Raw genomic sequence first — 22,390 nt, 5'->3', positions numbered from 1 at the left:
CACTTTTGACCCAACGTTTATAAAGCAAACTACCCTTTATTTTGAACAAGGAATCGCCCCCTAAAGTTTTTCGCATTTGTTTTGAAACACCCTATATCATCCCGTAGCTTCTAGCCACCCTATCTCGGTTAATTTTGATCTGAGCAAAAAAATTATATAGATTATTTCTATGTAAAATTTGTCGCTCCACAACTTTTATTTGAACTATTTTTTTCTGGTTCTTACCTTTTCTCCGAAATTTCGAACTTTTTATTAAACTTCGTATTTAAAGTCATATTTTCTTGGACACATGGTTCTAAATTCCATTGAAAAAAAAATCTGTTAACTCTATAATATACCTTTTGTGTGCCTTAATAGTCCTTTAAAGTGCAGGACTAGGAAGATCTACAAATATTATCACTGCCTGTATTTGGAAACTAATTAATAATTTTTGATGCGAGGTCTCCATTTTTTCAATAATTATAATTTCCTTCAAAGTGATTCTAGCTATTCGAATGAAATTTTGAGGGCAAAAGTTACCTACTATAAGTGCTACATACATTTCCTCGCCCATATTATCAAAGCTACGAAACAAAGCAGAATAAGATCTATGTAGATATAAAAAATTAAGTCTTATTAAAAGCATGTGCCATCTCTCCTCGAGAGATGGCATATGCCTTTTAAACACCCTGTATTTGAGGTTTTCTTCATCTTTTTGACTAAGGGAGAGCGCCCACCAAAGTGACGTAGCATATGACGCTGCACATACTTGGCAATGATATGTCAATAGCGTTGCATGATATCTCAGGAAGCGCACATATAAGTGATGTGGCAGGAGCGTAAACATGTCGTCCTCAGAGGATGAAGATTTGATAGCAGTTGTAAACCTAATTAATATGAACCAGAATTGTCCAAAGCGTCGCTATTGGATACACCCCTTTTACAAAAAGAGACAAAGAAACAGAGGATTCAGTATTTTTAAGGAATTAAATATCTATCCTGAAAGATTTCAAGTATTTTATAGAATGAAAAAAGAAACCTTTGATGTGTTAGTTAGAAAAGTTGTTTCCATGCCAAGTCTTGTTTATTCCTGTTGGAAAGTACAAGTGGTGAAAAGTAGAACCAGTTCTAGTTTTGAAGCAGTGGTATGGCATGCTACAACGACAAATGACACGTTTCTGACAGCGCTACTTCAGTCTGCGCTGACACACTTACTGTCGTTTGTTCAATTCAACGTAACTTGCTAGATGCATGTTACCTGTCAGATTACGTGCCACGTCAGATGCTATGTCACTTTGGTGGGCGCTCTCACTAATGAATATTCAGGATTGGGAAAACTTTTTATTTTGACTAAAGAATATTCCTAACTTTTAAAACTGTCACCCGGTATAGGTAATATACTAGGCAAATATTACGAGTATTAAAGTCATACAAAAGAAAACTGCAACTACATCTAAGACTATCATCAATTCTCCTTTTTTCTACTGTCTCGATCGTGGTCCGAACAGCCGCTGTCATTTGTTTCCCGTATAGAGCGCGCGCTCCTTCTCCCCGAGACGGATTTCCGGATCCAATTTTCTGGGAGGCCATTTTCCGGAAGGACGCCCATTCATATCGGTGACGGCGGCCGGGCCGGGCTCTGCCGAGTTTTAGAGCGGCTAAATATTGAATTTATGGGCCCATATAGAGCCGCCGGTCCAGGCCCCGGCTTTCTATGATGAAAGTAGCCAAGATAAAAGATGAGATTGTGCCGAATAGGGACCGAGGCGGCCGGAAAAAGGAGATAAGAAACAATTTTCGTTCTCTCCGGCTGGAAAAATTCGCCCCGTCAGATTTCTCTAATGAAATATTTTTCGGGCTTAGCGATGAGGAGTTTCGGAGGGTCGGGATTACCAGACTTGACTCTTTGCTGTTCTGGGCCATCACTCTAGCCAGAACTTTAAAAATCTTTATTCTGTTCACTACAACTTATCTTACTTATATTATGTATGGAAACGGTCGATTATTACGTAAAATATAGGAGGTACTGCAAAAAGTTAAATACAAAAGTTGTAGGGTTTATAAATATCTATTAGCGAGTAATAAACTTAAGTATACAGGGTCGGTAATAAAGTCGTGGCACATAAAACTTTCCTTTTTTAAATAGAACCCCCTGCGGCTCACCGACCGCTGAGTATTTTGCTCAGCGGCTGACTGTTTTTACGTGTAAAAAGAGACCGCTTAGGGAAACCGCTTACTCAGCCACTCAGCCGCTGACCGTCCCTGAACGCGCCCAATATATTACTTTTATCCAGATCTACCACCCCTGAAAATATTTGCATTTATTTAAGACTCACCCTGTATATTATGGTATTTTAAAAATATATAAATCAACTAGATACGAGATATATTTAGTCAGAAATTGCAAGATTTTAATAAGGCTAGCATAATAGCTTAATAGTATTTTATTCCTGTTTTTATTATACAGGGTGCTACAAATTCGAGATACGAGCATTGGTATCTCGGAAACCGTAAGAGATACGAAGATGGTTAAATCGGTGTAAAGTTGCGCTTTAGGATGTTCACCAAGATGCCATCAAAAAAGTTTTAAAAATTTCAAGGATTGCTGAGTTTTTTGGAAAAAACTGATTTTTTTGAAAATCAATTTTAATTTTTCTTGGCGTTACTTTTTAGAAAATCAAAAAACTAATTACACATTCTCATGGCTACTTTATTAGGGCTATCTGATAGTGTTTTTAGATTTTCAAATTAGCTGATAATTTGTGAGATACAGAGGCCAACTAAATTTTTTTAAATACGGACCTGCATTTTTTATTCGAAGTTTTGAAAGAACTCGATCTCCTGAGTACTATGATATGCCACACTTCATACTTTTTTTTTTGGTTTAGGTACCTTAACAATAACAAAACTATTTAATTATTATTTAAAATAATTTCAAGTCCCACTCTGGTTTTTTAAATTATTTAATCTGATTTTATTCGTCGCAACAATATGGATCAGCGCTAATTAACATTGAGTCGAGCCAATTAAAAGATTCAAACAAATAATGCCAGGTCAGCAATTTAAAAATATTATTTATAACTGATTTTGAAACCTCAGATCTAATAATATGCATAATATTAATCGTAGTTATTATAAATAAATCAATTTCTACAAACTAGTTTCTAAAACTAGTAATGCTCTACATACTTGAAAGGGTTAGGTACCACCGTCAATCTTATTTATAGCTCTTTGAGCATATCTTCTTCTTATACTTCCGAATGCATTCTGTACTCTTTATTGTAATGTTGAAATGTATTGTCACTTTTAAAAATGACGTCAAGTAATGCCCAATAATTTTATATTATTTTTTATTATTTAATTACATTTGATTATCCGTATTAAATGTTTTACTCCACGTCATTTTTCCAGTCCAGTTTGAAAGTTTACCAATATTGTAAGGATGAATATATTAAATATTTAATAAAAAACAGAGCCGGACTTAAAAAAAAACTTAAATTGTGTTCAAATGTCCGAAACAAAAAAAAATATTAAGTGTGGCATATCATTTTACTCAGGACACCGAGTTCTTTCAAAATCTGAAATAAAAAATGCAGGCCCGTATTTAAAAAAAGTAAGTTGCCCTCTGTATCTCACAAATTATCAGCTAATTTGAAAATCGAAAAATACTATCAGATAGCCATAATAAAGTAGCCATAAGAATGTGCAATTAGTTTTTTGATTTTCTAAAAAGTAACGCCAGGAAAAAATAAAATTGATTTTCAAAAAAATCCGTTTTTTCCAAAAAAACTCAGCAATCCTTGAAATTTTTAAAACTTTTTTGATGGTATCTTGGTGAACATCCTAAAGCGCAACTTTGCCCCAATTTAACCGTCTTTGTATCTCTTACGGTTTCCGAGATACCAATGCTCGTACCTCGAATTTGTAGCACTCTGTATACAGGGTAGTCCAAATTTTAATCGGGAAACCTCGGTAATAATATATATTCTGCAGATAAAAATAAGTAAAAAAGTTTGTATTAAATAATTTCTAAAATTAATTTCTGAAGTAAAAAAATACCCAGATTTTCATCCAAATATCGACAATAGTTCAAAAATTATTGGAAAAAAACAAAATAAAAATGAAACTTCTACACCCTGTATACACGAAGCGAATCATTTTAGGACATGTATTTATACGAACTTTTTTTCTTATTTTTATCTGCAGAATATGCTACCAAAGTTTCCGGAATACAATTATTCAGACCACCCTGTATAAAAAGACGACTTAAACGCTTTAAATAATTAGACATATTTAATTTCTACATTTTCTCCACAATCTAATACCCTTTTACCCCCACCTCTCCTTTACACCCCCCTCTTAGCAACTCCATCGCCCCCGTATACACTTTTTTTCTTCCGATCCCCCGACGTATACCGTAATCCCCCGCGCGCTACATCATCTCCCCCCGCGGCCTTCCGTTTCCGATGGCCGCCCGTATCGAACGGCGTGCCGCCTCACCATTTCTTCTCTCCCCCACCCGGCTCCCCCTCTGTCCTGCCGCCGTCCCCATGGGAACGCGTATGGGGAACCGTCGATCCCGGGGGAGCGCGTGCGTCCCCTGGGAGGAGTCTGTCTTGAAATGCACTTCGGACGGTGGCGGCGCCGGCGGTGGCAGTGTCGGCCGGAACGGCGATCGTGTCGGCGACGGCTCTCGCTCATATTTGGGGAACGAAGAGAACGGAGGAGGGACGATGGGGGACGGAGGGGAGATTTGAAGGACGAGGGAGAAAGTCAGGTAGGGGAAGACGGGGTCTTACAATGGAGAGGATAGGTATTATAGTTGTTCTCAAGCGACTTAGTTTATGGTGGCAGAAGATGATATGATTAAGCATTGAAAATCAGATTTTTAAAAAAATCAGTTTATATTTAAGATTTTTTCTAATATCCTCATCATCGACCAGCCTGGAGTGTCCACTGCTGGACGTAGGCCTCCCTCAAATCTTTCCGATCTTCTCGGTCCTGTGCCACTTGGATCCAGTTTCCTCTAAATCTGTTTAGGTCATCTGACCATCTTGTCGGAGGTGTGCCTCTGCTTCTGAGAACATCCTGTCTTGGCCGCCACTCTATTATTAGCTTGGTTCATCTAGCGTACGTTCTTCTGGCAATATGCCCAGCCCAGTTCCATTTGAGTTTTTTAAGCAGATATGTGGCATCTTTTATTCATGTAAGCTGTTTATAACTGTATTGGGTATTTTGTCTCTTATAGATAGCTCGTTGGGCTATACACATATTTTTTCTAAGGACTTTTTCATCAGTGTAAAGGTCTCTGCATCATATGTAAGTACTGGCATAACGCACTGATGGAACATCTTCCTCTTTAAGAACATTGGTAGATCTGATTTTAACACATATCTTAGTTTTTCGAATGCTGCCCATGTTAGTCCTATTCTTCTTTGTAACTCGTGTGTATGGTTGTCGCGACCAATTGTTATATCGTGCCTTTTCTTAGGTAATAATAATATAATACTATAATGGCTGATAATAATAATAATATATTGGTTTAAAACGTCTTGCAACTTTGTCCAATGGCCTAATTTCCATTCACTCATTCCGTCACACCATTGCCCCTCATTTAGACATCTGACAGTCCTGTCCTTTGTTATACCCTTCTTCCAAGTCATTTTGGGTCTTCCACGCCTTCTCTCCGGTCTTGCGGTATCCATTGCATAACTGGTTTTGGAAGTCGGGTATCATCCCATACTCTGCACATGCCTGTACCATACAAGTTGTTTGCGGTCGATGTCGGTTGTCGGGTTATCAAGATCCCTCTATTCCTATACTCTGCAGGATTTCTTCATTTCGCACTCTATCTTTTCGAGAAATTCTTAAAGTTCTTCTGTAGGTATACATTTTTACTGCGTCTAGTTCTCTTCGGTTGGCTTCCGTTATTCTCATATTTCCAACGTAGTTAATCTTTCCAAAACATAGATATGTCACAACCAAAAAATATAGATTACTAATATGATTAGAGCTGTTTCAGAACATTTTTTCTGATAGGTTTGGAATGTTCGTGAGAACATGCCACTAATATTATGTATAAGAGAGAAAGAGTACTAAAGAAGATAAAAAAGTAATTTAAAAAAATATTTTATACCTATTATACTATATTACAGAATAGTGCGAGTTGTGCCCTAATAAAGAAAGCAAGCGAAAAACTAAAAAGAAATAGATCAGTGAAATATTTAGTTTTAAATGGAACGAAATATACTGGGAATAACCAATAGACACCGTAAAAGAATAGAGTGGATACGACAAAAGACCCAGGTAATAGATGTTTTCAACAAAATAAAAAAGTGGTAATAGGCAAGACACCTGGCAAGAAGGACGGGGAACAGATGGACTACAAAAAATACAGCATGGTATACCCACGAGGAATCAAGAGACATAGAGGAAGATCAAACCTGAGATGGGACCATGATATTAAAAAATTACAGGGATAACTTGGACCCACATGGCCAACAATAGACAACAATAGGCTCAACTAGAAAGAGAGTATCTAAATAAACATACTTAATATACATACACCATATATGTATATGGTACATACACCATAATTGAAAATGGTTGAATAAGCTGAAAATTATAATGACGTTATTAGCCGACCATACCAATAGGTATGGTAGGCTATTAGGATCGGCAAAAAAATTTTTTTTTTCTAATTTCACTCAAAATGAGTTACTTGGGTCATAAATGACCTAAATACAAAATATTTTCGTGGTGTCTGTCTGTCTGTCTGTCCATCCGTCTGTCCGTCTGTAACACGATAACTCAAAATCCGCTGAACCGATTTTAACCAAATTTGGCACAAAAATACTGTGGCACCCGAGAATCTGGCCATTAGTTTTTGGTGGGGGTGGGGGGTTGTAAATAAAGGGGTATAGGAGGTGGTTAAAAATTTAAAAAAATCGTAACTCCAAAATTACACTAGTTAGTGAAACGCGGTTTTCAAATTAGGATTAGGAATAATATTTGCAACAAAATTTGTAATAACATCAAAATCAGTCAAAGTTGCAGTTTTCGAGATATTAACAAATTTTAGTATGGGCGACTATACGTGCCTCCCGGCGCCAATTTTTTTTTCAATCATACGAAACTTTTTGAGATTCACACTTACTAGTAAATCATAAGCGTGTGGAAAAAGAAGAGTAAGACTGTATCTGATTATCACTAGTAAAAGTCGAACTACGATAAAATATATGCGGCTGTCAGAATTTCGTAGGATACATATTCAGTAAGGGATATCGTAAAGAAGAGTGACAGAGAGACAGGACGATAAAGAAGTTAAAAACAGCGGGGGAGAAAGTTAGGTTGGGGGGAATGGGGCATGGGGAATAGGGGAGACGAATGTCGATATACCTGGACGTATGTGTATAGAGGATGACTCTCAAACTTCAGGAATAAATTCAGTAAACCAATAATATTTGTTTTTTATATAATTTTGGATTTTATGTTTCTTGTCGTTTAAGAAATATTTAAGCAAACATTATCAGATCCCTCTATACATCTTATTATTCGAAAAATAAATTCAACTCGATGTTATTTCTTCAATAAAAGTTTAAAATAGTACCTATCTGTACTAGCGAAAGTCGGAAATTAGGTGATTGTTAACATTCCTTAGGAAATGCTAACTATTACGCATTGTCGTATTTTAAAGAAATGTGTCACCTTTTACTAATTTCTCACATTCTCATTAGTGAAGGTAACAGTTACTAAAGGTTGCTAGTAAAAGTTATTTTATTGTAAGATTAATTCATTATCTCATTCGTTTTTGTTTATGCGGGCTCAGAAACTGAAAAATATATATTGACGTCTTTATATGCAATAGTTCTATATTTCCTTTTTAATTCCTTCATCATCCGATCCCAGCTGCCATTACCAATACATTGATAATGAACATTATTTAATATTTCATAAGTTCTTCATCATGGGTAAAATAAAACATACGCCACTTCAGGCACATCAAAACGTCTAATAAGTTTATACTCACTATGTTCCTTAATAACTTTTTCTTTGTCATACTTAACTTTTGCTGTCCTTTCATTATATTGCAAACATAAATAACAAGCACTATTACATTTTTGCGAGAGCCTATTTTGGTTTAACTTCTCATAGAAAAGTTCTTCCATTTAGAGAAAATACCGCACAGCACTTTTTACAACGATAATAAAACAATTATACATAACCAATAACCACAAAAAACAAAGCGATTTACGCCAGATATCTGTGAACGTTGCCAATTTAATATTAGCCTTATATTGATTATTATACTTATCCTTACTTATCCTTATTTTAAAACATGTGACAACTGCCAATAACTGAATCTTTCTTTTCAAACTCACTGGTATTATCTAGGGAATCAAATGCCAGCATTCACTAGTAAAAGTTGGTTTAAAAAATAGATGTTGAACTTTTACTGGCCTAGTCTTAGCAAATCAGTGAATCTGAACTTTTACTAGTAATTGTTAACAATCACTGATTTCCGACTGTTACTCACAACATATGCATTTACTAACTGAAATCACCATAAACAAAACTGAAACTGCTTTCTATAATATATCTAATTACTTTGGCTGACATACTGATATACCTGTACACACTTGTTTTATTACTTCATGTACCTTTTACGAATAGACTTCAAAAAAATGTAATTGTATTTTTTTAAATGTCGAAGACGTTATATCTCAAATTTTGGACACGCTGTATAAGACTGTCTTCAATCAACAAAAAGAACGCCAATTTAAAATTATAATTGACGAGTCTGTACTTATTCCATGTTAGAGAATCACCCTGTTTGTAATAAAGTAAGCTTTTGAACTACTTGATTTATCATAATATGCTATTTTGTAAAACATTTTCATCTAACCAATAAAAAAAACAATTGACCAAAATTACCCAACTTTAACCCACGAGTATTTTTAATATAACAAGTTTATTTTTGTTTACTACGTTTAAATATACTCCTGAATTATACAGGGTGAGTCTAAACAAAATCAAATATTTTCAGAGCTGGTAGATCTCGATAAAAGAAACATATTTTATCTTTACCGTTTTTTCAAATAAGTCGATAATAACCGAGTTATTTTATTTTAAAAATTTCCAAAAAAAATGTGTTTTGCTTAAATTTTGAGAACCACTGGATCTTTTCTGGTTTGTCTTTCTTATAAATTTCTACTATCTATGTTGCCATATTATTAAGAAATTATGTTTTTTAACTAAAATCTAGAAAAATTTCCATTTTTTTTTAAATTTAAATTTTTTTGTTTCGCGATAAAAACCTTATAGGTAATCATATTTCTAGGGGCAAAATATACTACCCCTAAAAATATTTGGTACTTATTTAAGACTGACCCTGTATAAATATATACAAATATTTTCAAATCTCCTCTCGGTTAAAACATTTAAAAAAGTCCTCAACTATAATAATAATATAATATTTCAGTTTTTTTTTATTTATATTCATCATTTAATCCTTTAATATGGGCTTAACAGTTGAAAGTATAATACGTAAAAGGTTATTCATCCCTTTATTAAATCACCCTGTAGAAACAACAAAGCATTATTGATTCAAGTAAAAAGGCGTTTTATATTTAATTACAATGAATAAAAATAACTAGAAGAAAATTTATATCTGTAACACAAAATTGTGTAATATACAATGATATCATATAACACAGCTTCTTCGAAATTATATTAAAAATGAACTTGAACTTTCCGCGAATATGAAAAATCTTTGTTGTTTTTACCTTTGTTCGAAACTAAATAAAAATACAGTATAATACGTGCCACAACAATCAATTGCTCTTTATTATAAAACACCTAATTTTATGTTTTACCTTATTATTCTGTAAGATTAGTTCAGTGAGTTATAATGATCTTTAAATTAGTGCTAGCATCACTGTTAATCACTGTAAGTACCTGCACTGTCATTAAACAATATTTTTTGTGTTTCAAAATCAAGTTTTAAATGGCAATAATATCTTAGGGTTTGAAAGCAGTTTACGTAAAAAAACTGAGTAGGAACAATGTAGAATCTATATCCTCACTATCACCATCACCAATTCCCAATGATTCGGATGGAATTATTACCAAAGTAAAACCCAGTAACATGCTTTTAAAACTGGTAGACGAAGTAGGGCATGGTTCTTCGGATAAAATCTACCGTAAGAAATATAACAATACTCTAAACACGGAAATTTGTTGGAAAGAAATTGTGTATGTTAAGGAAAGCAAAGAGTCTGAGGATGACAGATACGCTTGGAGAATAGTGGAGATAAGTTTTGACTATCCAAGTAAGTCACTCATTATTTTTAGCAAATATTAGAACCCCCGAACATAGTCTTTTAGACAACACGATTCTAATTTATCTCCAAAGAATACATTTTTTAAAATTTATCTCCAAAGATTTGATATCTACAGGGTTGTTCACCACATACGACACGGAGTATTGTAGGTAAACGATTAGATTTTTACAAATTGTAAGTTTTGGGTTCGTTGAAGGACTATTAGAGCTACCATTTAAAAATATGTTTACAAGATACAGAGTGTCCCAAATAAATAAAAAATATCAAGTTGTATTTTATTAAAGGGAACACCCTATATATTGTTACATTTTTAGTTTCTACGATTAAAATAAAGGTAAATTTGATTAAGGTTTATTACACTTAAACCTTACCGTTTTTGAAATATTTTCAATTTTGTGAAATTGCAGTATAAATTTTAAGGCTTCATTTCTCCGAGGGTATCAAAGTTTTTAATACTAAATATTTACTGAAGTTTATTTATTGATCAGTTATTGTGTTGCAATAATAAAAACTGTACTACCTTATACAGAGTGTCTAAAAATTTATTTTAAATAATTATTAGCTTCAAACGGCAATAACTTCTTTAATTTAAATGGAATGCCATGTATATTTTAGGAGAATCAGATGCACAATTAAATTGTCTATCAAATTGTAATATACCATTTTTTACCTATCTCTTCAAGTTTCCGTAGAAAATTCATTTTCTTGTAATTTAGAACTCATTTATCAATATACCCATGGAATACTGACATGTTAGATTATTTTTAAAGATGTACCAAATTTTTAAAGAGTACAGATACTAATATCGTCGATATAGTTCGTTCATTTCATAAAAAAATAAAGAAAAAACTGTTTAAATATTTGTTAAAGGACCAATTAATATGATTCCAGTATTCAAACGACATTAATTGACTGTTTGCGTTGATTAATAATAATTGCTCCAAATACTAAAAAACTGAATTATGTATGTGTATTAGACAGTGTGGTAAAAAGTAACACCTTAAAAATAATATTTAATTTTTTGACAAAGGCTTATTTATAACAACAGAGACGTTCATTTTCATAACTTATTATTATATTGATTTCTGATTCAAATCCACATTTATTTAGAATAATTTATTAACGAACACAATTAAGTATGTAGTTAATTAGTATTTAAGCGGAAATACTGTGGTATATTTAATTAATGGTATACTATTTTATAAAGATTTAAATAGTTTTCTTTTGCATACAATGGGTAATACATTAACTACTAATATTATTGTTTTACTAAAACGATAATATTACTAGCCTGTACATTTTGTACATTTGTTGTTTTAAAAACAATCTAAAATGTCAATATTCCATGGATATATTGATAAATGAGGTCTAAATTATAAGAAAATGCATTTTCTACGAAAACTTGAAGGAATAGGTAAGAAGTGGTATAATACAATTTGATAGACAATTAAATTGTGCATCTGATTTTCATAAAATATACAGGGTGTTCTATTTAAATTAAATAAGTTATTGCCGTTTAAAGCTAGTAATTATTTAAAAAAAATTTTTAGACACTCTGTATAAGGTAGTATAATTTTTATTATTGCAACACAATAACTGATCAATAAATAAACTTCAGTAAATATTTAGGATTAAAATCTTTGATATCCTCGGAGAAATGAAGCCTTAAAATTTATACTGCAATTTCGCAAAATTGAAAATATTTCAAAAACGGTAAGGTTTAAGTGTAATAAACCTTAATCAAATTTACCTTTATTTTAATCGTAGTAACTAAAAATGCAATAATATACAGGGTGTTCCATTTAAAAAAATAAAACTTTGATATTTTTTATTTATTTGAGACACTCTGTATCTTGTAAAAATATTTTTAAATTGTAGCTCTAACAGTCCTTCAACGAACCCCAAACTTACAATTTGTAAAAATATCATCGTTTAGCTACAATACTCCGTGTCGTATGTGGTGAACAACCCTGTATAACTAAGATTTTGATTTCGTCTAAAATACTAATTTCTATATTTTCAGAATTATTTTATACAACATATTGTAGAATATAACAAACTGCTTCTTTCTAATTTAGTTCATCTACTTCAAATAAAAAATATGTCCCCTGATTGTCTTTTACGAAAAACTTATTTATTATTAAGTTTTTGAGAAAAATGCATTCTTCTTAAGTTTTTGTGGGTCCTAAAATGATTAATCTTTTTATACTTTTCAAAATTTCCATTCCGTTTAGAGAAAAATATGAAAGTTATCAATATACAGGGTGTTTCAAGAAACATGTACCATCTCTCGTGGGGAGATTACTCACGTAAAAATAAAATTTATTTTTCATATCAACATAGGTCCGATTCTGCTTTGTTTCGTAGCTACAGGGTGCTAAAGTCTTTCAATTTATTATAATTTTCTTCCAAGTACTTTTAGTGATTTGAATGTAATTTTGAGGGTAAAAGTTACTTTAAGTGGTACATATTTTAATGCTAAAAAAGTGTTGATAAATTCATCAGAGACGTGCATATGAGTTATCACTGGAATATTTTTCAAAAAAAATACATGTGCGCCACTGATTTTTATTTATTTCGATATAAAAATAGTGTAGGCCGTCTAACGCCATTTAAAAGTTATTTCTTGATATTTTGATGAGATAAGCGCAACTTTATAAATCAAAATCAATAAAATTAAAATAAAAATAAAATTAATAAATTATCTATTTTACCTAATTTATTATTAAATATTATTACTATTAGTTATTATTAGTATTAGTCCAACATACAGCAATTTCAAATAAAAAATAGTGGCATTTAAGATAATTACAAAAAACCTACTTTTAAAAAGTTTTAACATACTGTAACTCTAAAAAGGAAATGCATAGTTCCATATCCATGTTTGTAGGAATTTTTTTCCATACTTTTTGATGAGAAATCAAAGAGTACTTATTTAAAACTTCTGCAAGTTAATGATATTATTTTTTTAAAAGTTGCTATTAGACTTGGATCAAGGCAAATTAATAAAAATGCGTTTATCTCATAAAGGAGTTCAAAATCGACAAAATATCAAGAGACAACTTTTAATCGGCATTAAACTGCTTACATTATTTTGCTAACAAAAGAAAAAAAGTCAGTGGCGTACATTCGTTTTTTTGAAAACTATTCCAGTGATAATCTATATGCACGTCACTGGTGAATATGTCGACACTTTTTTAGCTTTAAAATTTGTCCCATTTATAGTGACTTTTACCCTCAACATTTCATTCGAAACGCTAAAAGTGCTTGGAAGAAAATTATAATAAATCGAAAGATTATTAAGAATTTAACACTCTGTATCTACGAAACAAAGCAGAATTGGACCTATGTTGATATGAAAAATAAATCTTATTTTTACGTGAGGAATCTCTCCACGAGAGATGGCACATGTTTTTTGAAACACCTTGTATAGTTGAATTTTTTCAGTTCCAAATATCAAAACGCGTTTCTATGGTAATATACATAATTTTGGTTTCGTTCTTTGAAAGATGGTTATTATTAATTTACATCAACATCATATTTTTTGGCCTTTTAATAGTTATAGAACCATCAAATTTATTCAGTTCAATGCTACAGAAAAGGTGATTATGATGCTTCAAATAACATTTTACAATAGCAAAAAATAGTAGGCCGTATGATCGAAAAAAAAACGGCGTCAGCGATGGCTATGAAATGAAGATCACTGTCATTGTATATGTAAATTTATATGGGAAATGTCATCTATCGTCATTTCCTAGCCAACTGGACGCCGTTTCTTTTCGATCATTGTTTCGGTATATTGTTTTATTAGGAGTAAAAATGTTACTTTTTGTGGAAGTTTTTTGGAAGCTGTACATTTGACGGACGAGCGTTAGCGATATACAGGCGAGGCACAAAAATTAGTTTTTACTCCGAATAGAACATGCTGTTTTTTTCAAACGTCAGAAATAATTTAAACAATTTCAAATGTTCCAAATATGTAATATAAAAAGATTTAAAGGTTACGATCGTTGAACTTGACACTTTGTAGGTTTAATAATATATTTTCGTACTTTTGTGTTTAGGCGTAAAAGTGCTTTATTTTTATGACTAGACGTTAAAATTACTTTTTTATATTGTTCAACCAGGTCGAAAAAGTTAATCTTTGTGATATTTTCAAAAAATATAACTTTAATCGTAATAATTCATAGTAACCAGCATCTACATCAAAGAATTAAAACGAAATTAAGAATGAAAACAAAAACTTTTATAAAGAATGCATTTTTTCTCAAAAAGTTAATTTAAATATTAATAAAAAAAGTGTTTCCTTTTGGAAAGACAATCTTGGGACATACTGTCTTCATAAGTTTAAAATTAGACAAATGTTTTAGATTCTTGCAATTTCTTAATTGATTCTTATAGACTCTTTAAACCATTTTTATAAAAATAAATATACGATTTATTTTTTAAATATCATTTTAAAACTTATTATTATGTTCTATTGAATACATAGTTTTTGCTTTAGTACCGTTAGTTCAAAAACATAAAACTTATTTTTACAATAAACAGTTTGGTAGAAAATATTATCAATGATATAGTAAAATTTAGACAACAAAATATTACTAAACACTCTTATTTTAATTCTCTACGTTGCGAAAGCCTAATACACTAATATTGATATGCTTAAATTAACATTTGATTTCTCTTTTAATAATTTTAAGGTGAAAAGAATCAAAATTTCGACAATATCGAGGAGGAAGAAACCCAGAAAACTTTCAAATTACAATTTCCCGATAGCAGAGGATTTCAACAAATAAATTTGCATGTTGTAAAGGAAACAGAAAACTTTACACTTTACCGATGTATTACTAGATTTCACTGTTCATCAGGCAATTTCTTAACCAAAACATATTACGAATGGCCAGAAAATGGTCAAACGAAATTGGTTTTAAAACTTAGCACCTCTGAAGAAGTTTTTGACAGTGATGATTTGGAAATCGGAGGCACGCCAGAAGATTTTATTTATCAAAATAGAAACCAATCTGAAGATGAAAATATGGCTGGTGAAAATAGGTAAGACTTTTACGAAATATTATCTAAACTAACTTCAGGGACATGTATTTATCTATGGCCGCCTGAGAATTGCTACCAAAATTGTTTAACTATTGAACTATCTCTTGAACTACCAAAGAAAATACTAGATTAGATTCTTCGAGGTAACTCGTCCTGATCCACTGTGACCTTTTCAGAACTATTCTGGTCCTCTTATGATCTTTAGGTTACATTCTCTAGTTCTATCCTTTTTGAAAACTCTAGTAACTCACCAAGTTACTAGAGTTTTCAAAACTACTACTAGAGATCTGAAACCTCCATAATAATTTCTTGATAATATTGCAACTCAGGTAATAGATTAAACTTACAAGAATGAAACCCCAGAAAAGATCCAGTGGTTCTCAAAATTTAAGGAAAAATTTTTTTTTTTGGAAATTTTCAAAGTAAAATAACTCGGTTATTTTGAACGTATTTGAAAAACGGTAAAGATAAATTATGTTTCTTTTATCGAGATCTACCAGTACTGAAAATATTTGCATTTATTTAAGACTCACCTTGTATAGTTTAAACATGTTTCTAAAACAAATCTTTACGGATATAGATATTAACCAAAATATATTGAATATCCTGTATATTAATATGTTGAAAAAGAAGGTAGTATCATAATTATATTCTAGAGTATAAACTATATATATAAATCTAATTTTATAGCTTAAGTGTAAGCTTCACTAATCTCCTTCATAAGAGAAAATTCATTAGTTTCTAATGTATTTACAGTTACCTATATAAAGAAAATTTTGTTAGAAAAACAAAATAGATAGAGAACTCAATTTGGAAACATATCAAAAATTCGATCTTCAATTACTCTTTAAATGATTAAAATCTAAAGAAATTATAAACAGTTCCTTCCCATAAAATTATTAGTAATATGAATACTTCAGTTGGGATCTTATATGCTCTTTTCTAATACTACGTTAAAAGTTGTATTGAGAGTTTGCATTCAAATCTAGTTACTACCTCCATACTAAACTTACTTGTTTACACTGTACCGGGTGTTTCTCAGAAGTGGCTCAACCCTATGCCTTTTTATTTTTTCAGATAAAAAATGAGATTTAGTATAGTAATTCCAAAGTCAATTGGAAGTACTGAAACTTTTAATTACTTTTTCCCGATGATGTCGACAAAGACAGTGCCGAAATTAAGCGCGTCACATTCTATTCCAACTGACTTCAGATAAACTATACGTAAACTATACTATACGTATATGAAAAATCAGGATTGATTGACGTGTTCAATTGATTTCGGTCACTTCCTGTTTCACCGGAAATGACTGCAACTTTTGATTTTTGAATGACATATCATATGTCAAATTTTGACACTTTCTCATATGGGTTACTTGATATTGAAATATGCGGTTCATAAGGACACTTTGAGTCGAAATACCAAGTATGTGGTACCAAATTGTTCGTAAAAAAATGTTTTTTCCAAATATGCTAATGAGCCGCCCTCGTTCTATTTGAAAAAAATGAGATATGTTTAAAAATAGGATTTGGGCATCTTTTAACTGGCTAAAACAAGACACGAAAAATATTATACGATCAAATCTATTTTCCAAAGGTCCTTGATTATTAATTAGTATTTTAAACACAGCCATGGCACTCTAGAGTGAGATTTAAAATACGATTTTTAAACAAAAATGTCAAAAGTTGATATGTGATATGTCATTCTATTCAGAGTGTCATTTTGTATCGAATAAGTAAAAAAAAGAATAAAAATAACAAGGGTGTAATTAAAAAATCAAAAGTTGTAGTTATTTGCGGTGAAACAGGAAATGACCGAAAACAATTAAATACGTCAATCAATCCAAATTTATGACATATACTAACATACCAAATCTCGTTTATATCTGAAAAAATAAAAAAAAACTTAAAAGAATACATACGCGTTATTTTAAATATTTCTAGCACATTAGAAGATATAATATTAAAAGAGGAGGAAGATTTCGAAAACTATGAAACAACTCCGATAGATTTTCAACAGAACAAGATGAGTAGTAATAATCAACCGAACTTCAGTGATTTGTCAAAGGAAATACCGATATTACAAGAGAACGCTAATAATATTAATCCAAACACTAAAAACCGGAAGGATAAAAGTGGGAACCAGTCAAAGAATAAAATAAATGGCAATAATAAGCCTGTAGAAAACAGTAACTTTAGTACGGTAGAACAATCTAGTACTCAACCGTATCAGAATGATTTTCCAAAAGAAACAAAAGAAGAGCAAGGGAAAACAAATATCGATCAAAATAAAACAAAGATAAGTAGTGGAAATGATCAAGAGCCAATAAATGACGGCGCCCAAGATATTGTTAATGAAAATCCACAACAAAATGATCAAAGCTCAGATAATAGTAATCTTGGAATGACGTCTTCGCCAGAAGGGATAAACGAAGGTTAGACATGTGTTTTTCATTAAATATCCTTTTTTTGACAATACATATATTCTCTATAATACTGTATCGCAGATAAAGTTCGCGTCATAGAGGGTAGCATTTTATTTATTGACTTTTGTGAAGTTAATTCTTTTGGTGATATGGTGATATACAGGGCTGTTCACGATATACGACACGGAGTATTGTAGGTAAACGATTAGATTTATACAAGTTGTAAGTTTTGGGTTCATTGAAGGACTATTAGAGCTACAATTTAAAAATATTTTTACAAGATACAGAGTGTCCCAAATAAATAAAAAATATCAAAGTTGTATTTTTTTAAATGGAACACCCTGTATATTATTACATTTTTAGTTTCTACGATTAAAATAAAGGTAAATTTGATTACGGTTTATTGCACTTAAACCTTACCGTTTTTGAAATATTTTCAATTTTGTGAAATTGCAGTAAAAATTTTAAGGCTTCATTTCACCAAGGGTATCAAAGTTATTAATACTAAATATTTACTGAAGTTTATTTATTGATCAGTTATTGTGTTGCAATAATAAAAATAATACTACCTTATACAGAGTGTCTAAAAAATTATTTTAAATAAATTCTAGCTTTAAACACCAATAACTTCTTTAATTTAAATAGAACACCCTGTATATTTTAGGAGAATCAGATGCACAATTTAATTGTCTATCAAATTGTATAATACCATTTTTTACCTATCCCTTCAAGTTCTCGTAGAAAATGCAATTTCTTATAATTTAGACCTCATTTATCAATATACCCATGGAATATTGACATTTTAGATTGTTTTTAAAGCAACAAATATACAAAATGTACTATAATGCAAAAAGAAAACTATTCAAATCGTTATAATAGAGTATACCATAAATTAAATATAACACCATTATTTCCGCCCAAATACTAATTAATTACATATTTTATTGTGTTCGTTAATAAATTATTCTAAATAAATATGGATTTGAATCAGAAATCAATGTAATAATAAGTTATGAAAATGAACGTTTCTATTATAAATAAGCATTTATTAAAAAATGAAATATCATTTTTAAGGTGTTACTTTTCACCACACTGTCTAATACACATACAAAACTCAGTTTTTTAGTATTTTGGACAATTATTAATCAACGCAAATAGTCAATGTGTAGTTTGAATACTGGAATCATATTAATTGGTCCTTTTTAACAAATATTTAAACAGTTTTTTTAATGAAATAAACGAATTATATCGACAATATTAGTATCTGTACTCTTTAAAAATTTGGTACATCTTTAAAAATAATCTAAATATGTCAGTATTCCATGGGTATATTGATAAATAAGTTCTAAATTACAAGAAAATGCATTTTGTACGGAAACTTGAAGAGATAGGTAAAAAATGGTATAATACAATTTGATAGACAATTAAACTGTGCATCTGATTCTCATAAAATATACAGGCTATTCTATTTAAATTAAACAAGTTATTGCCGTTTAAAGCTAATAATTATTTAAAATACATTTTTAGACACTCTGTATAAGGTAGTATTATATTTATTATTGCAACACAATAACTGATCATTAAATAAACTTCAGTAAATATTTAGTATTAAAAACTTTGATACCCTTGGAGAAATAAAGCCTTAAAATTTTTACTGCAATTTAACAAAATATTTCAAAACCGATAAGGTTTAAACGTAATAAACCTTAATCAAATTTACCTTTATTTGAATCGTAGAAACTGAAAATGTAATAATATACAGGGTGTTCCATTTAAAAAAATACAACTTTGATATTTTTTATTTATTTGGGACACTCTCTATCTTGTGAAAATATTTTTAAATTGTAGCTCTAATAGTCCTTCAACTAACTCAAAACTTACAATTTGTAAACATCTCACCGTTTAGCTACAATATTCCGTGTCGTATGTGGTGAACAACCCTGTATATGGTGATATTTAAAGAAGGAAATAGCTAAAAATAGATTTCCTGAACAATTTTTGGAAAACTTTACTATAAAAATTTGTTTTTCTTTAAATGTTACACAAGTGTAACAATTTTCAGCTATCTGGTTTAAAAAAGCTTGTCCATTTGTAAAACAATGATGCAGTTTTGTAACAATAGATTACACAAGTTATTTTTGACATGCTCTGAAATGTTGAATTTCTTGGATTACGTGATTATAAAGGAGGCGTCATAGTTGTATAATTATTTCACCAATTAATAATCACTCGAGTTGAAATAATTATTATTTTATTTATTAATATTAAAAATACGGCCCGTTATAGTGGTAGCTAAACATTTTTTTTATAATACTACCTCCTTCTTAATTTGTTAATAAATCTCACAGGGGCAACATACAGGGTGAGTCTTAACTAAGTGCAAATATTTTCAGGACTTGTAGATCTCCATAAAAAAACGATATATTTTACTTTGACAATTTAAAAAAAAAATGATTTTTCTCACTGGATCCTTTCTGGGTTTTCTTTTTTATAAACTTAATCTACTACCTATGTTGCCATACTATGAATATTTATGTATTTTTAACTAAAAATTAAATAAAAATTCCAAAAAATGTTTAAAAAAATTCCAAATTTCCAAACTATTCTGTTCGCAAAAAAACCTCATAGGCGTGTTTCTGGGATCGAAATATAATACCCCTAAAAATATTTGCACTTTTTTAAGACTCACCCTGTATAAACAAATATTAACGTTCGTAATATTAGCGTACTTGTATTTTTGACTTTGGTGCACTTGTATGCTTGTACCCTGTGTGCTTCTAGAGTCCTCATTCAAAATCAAATTCACTATTCTTTGTTTTTTAATTTATTTATTGAAATAACTGTTCCCCATTAATGATGAAGGTATTAAAACTGGTAAAAACTACAATATTAGCACATTTTATTCCTGAAAACAAAATTACGCAACTATTCCTCTAAAAAGCCATTTAAAGCAGAAGATTTTTTTGGTATTTTTCTGCCATTATTATCTTTAACTATTAAAAATTTGTATGTTGCAAACACTGGTATAATTATTTCGATTATTAGATATAATATTTTTTTTTTCTGTATTATCTAGAAACCAATATTTCAAATGAGGATCCTGACATGGACTTTTCCAATGAAGAAATAAATGACAACGATGAAGATACTCCAGTCACAAGTACACTCCTGCTTAAAGACGAATACGTAACAGAACTACTTAAGCGGGACCACTCAAATGCCGAACCAAACGCCGAAAACCAATCCAATGCCTCGAAAAACTCCGGGTCGAATTCATTCGATACACTGCTGTCAGGTAATCTTCAAAGAAGTCTTTTTACATCACTACTATTCATATCTATAGGCAAGCTTTTCTAATGAATGAGAGGTACTTTTCCACGGAAACTTGTAATATTCCATATTTATTGTACTTTTTTAGGTAAGGGAATACTGCCGGCTCTCTTTAACCTGGGAAAAAACGAGAGAATCTTTCTGAAAGGCGACATTGTCGTGAGCAGGAAATATTACGACAAACGGAATAACAGCGAAATTGAAGAGCCTTTGTATATTATTCACGAGGGAGCGCAAATAGAACACTACAGAGGAAATGCTACAAAATAATATTGTTCGAGTAGATGTAACGTTTCTAAATTTTTAATATTGGACTTTTGTTTTGTTTCATAATTGATATTCAAAATACTTACGTATAATATTTATTTGTATAGTTATGTAGAATGAACATGTATATAGAATTATAGTAATTAAATATTAAGATTAATGTTTCTGTTTAATTATTTTGAGATTTATTTGATACTATTTGAAGCCTGGCGCATCCGCCACGACCTCAGGAAAAAAATACCTTTTATTATTTGTTTTATTAAATAAAAAACAAAAAAACCAAAGAGTTTTTAGAAGAGCCAATTAGCTATCTTTTAGTAAAAAAGCAACTTGTAACAAAAGCAAGTCGTTACTTCAGTAGAGACGACACAGATAAACATTAGCATTTTATATATGTAGATTATGTATTAGTATGTAGTTATCTAAAATTCAAACTATTCTGGGTGTAAAATATTAAAATGTTATAGTAATAACATTGTTCTTTAGAATCACATCATTTGAATATCTTATTCAGTACTAGCTGGTCATATTTGTTTGATTTTACTTCATACTGTATCTAATAGACGTGGGCAAAGATGGAACGAGTCCATCTGAACGAGTATTAAAAAAGAATCGTGATATTCGATTCACTGCTTAGAATACGGTTCGTTCAATTGAATCGTGGCCAGCACGGTGTTGTATTATTGTTCAGAGAGTCGGCTTGGAGAATAAACTAGGAGTAAACGTAAAACTTAATAAACTTGTATTGAAAAACAGCAGACACACTACAAACAGAAACTACAACTACAGATTATTATCGTTGTTATGACACATACATACACATAATGCATCCAGCCATATATACATACCGAATTGTCTGGTTATCTACCCACGGATCCATAAAATTTGAAGGAAAGAGTCGTAAAAAAAAGAGTGGAGAAAACTGAATCGAATCACAATGCGATCTTTCGTTTCTATGGCTCGTTTGTTCAACGAGTCGTGAGAATTGATTCAT

General features: G+C 30.9%; 2 protein-coding genes across 3 annotated transcripts in view; one reads left to right on the top strand and one right to left on the bottom strand.

The window, feature by feature from the left end:
* LOC115877399 (transcription factor collier) overlaps positions 1-22,390 on the bottom strand; it is a 243,901-nt gene that overhangs the window by 36,980 nt on the left and 184,531 nt on the right. The gene's annotated exons all lie outside the window — the stretch shown is intronic.
* On the top strand, positions 9,804-21,438 carry LOC115877400 (superoxide-generating NADPH oxidase heavy chain subunit C-like). 2 transcript variants are annotated; one of them, XM_030893549.1, is made up of 6 exons: positions 9,804-9,928; positions 10,004-10,310; positions 15,023-15,374; positions 17,318-17,808; positions 20,876-21,094; positions 21,218-21,438. In XM_030893549.1, exons 1-6 carry the CDS (start codon positions 9,890-9,892, stop codon positions 21,397-21,399), a joined length of 1,590 nt encoding a protein of 529 aa, XP_030749409.1. In that variant the 5' UTR covers positions 9,804-9,889; the 3' UTR covers positions 21,400-21,438. The 2 variants fall into 2 exon arrangements, with proteins under 2 accessions (XP_030749409.1, XP_030749410.1); XM_030893550.1 differs by having other exon boundaries at positions 20,876-21,166; positions 21,218-21,306.

This window comes from Sitophilus oryzae, unplaced genomic scaffold (genome assembly GCF_002938485.1).
Source record: "Sitophilus oryzae breed Bouriz unplaced genomic scaffold, Soryzae_2.0 scaffold_1449_pilon_pilon, whole genome shotgun sequence".
In the NCBI taxonomy this organism is placed as follows: Eukaryota; Metazoa; Arthropoda; class Insecta; order Coleoptera; family Curculionidae; genus Sitophilus; species Sitophilus oryzae.
This window is presented reverse-complemented; position numbering and strand designations above follow the sequence as displayed.

Coding starts and splice junctions, on each gene's coding strand:
- LOC115877400 (XM_030893549.1), top strand. CDS start 9,890: ATGATCTTTAAATTAGTGCTAGCATCACTGTTAATCACT. Junction 10,311..15,022: donor GATAAGTTTTGACTATCCAA/GTAAGTCACTCA, acceptor AATAATTTTAAG/GTGAAAAGAATCAAAATTTC. Junction 21,095..21,217: donor ATTCGATACACTGCTGTCAG/GTAATCTTCAAA, acceptor GTACTTTTTTAG/GTAAGGGAATACTGCCGGCT.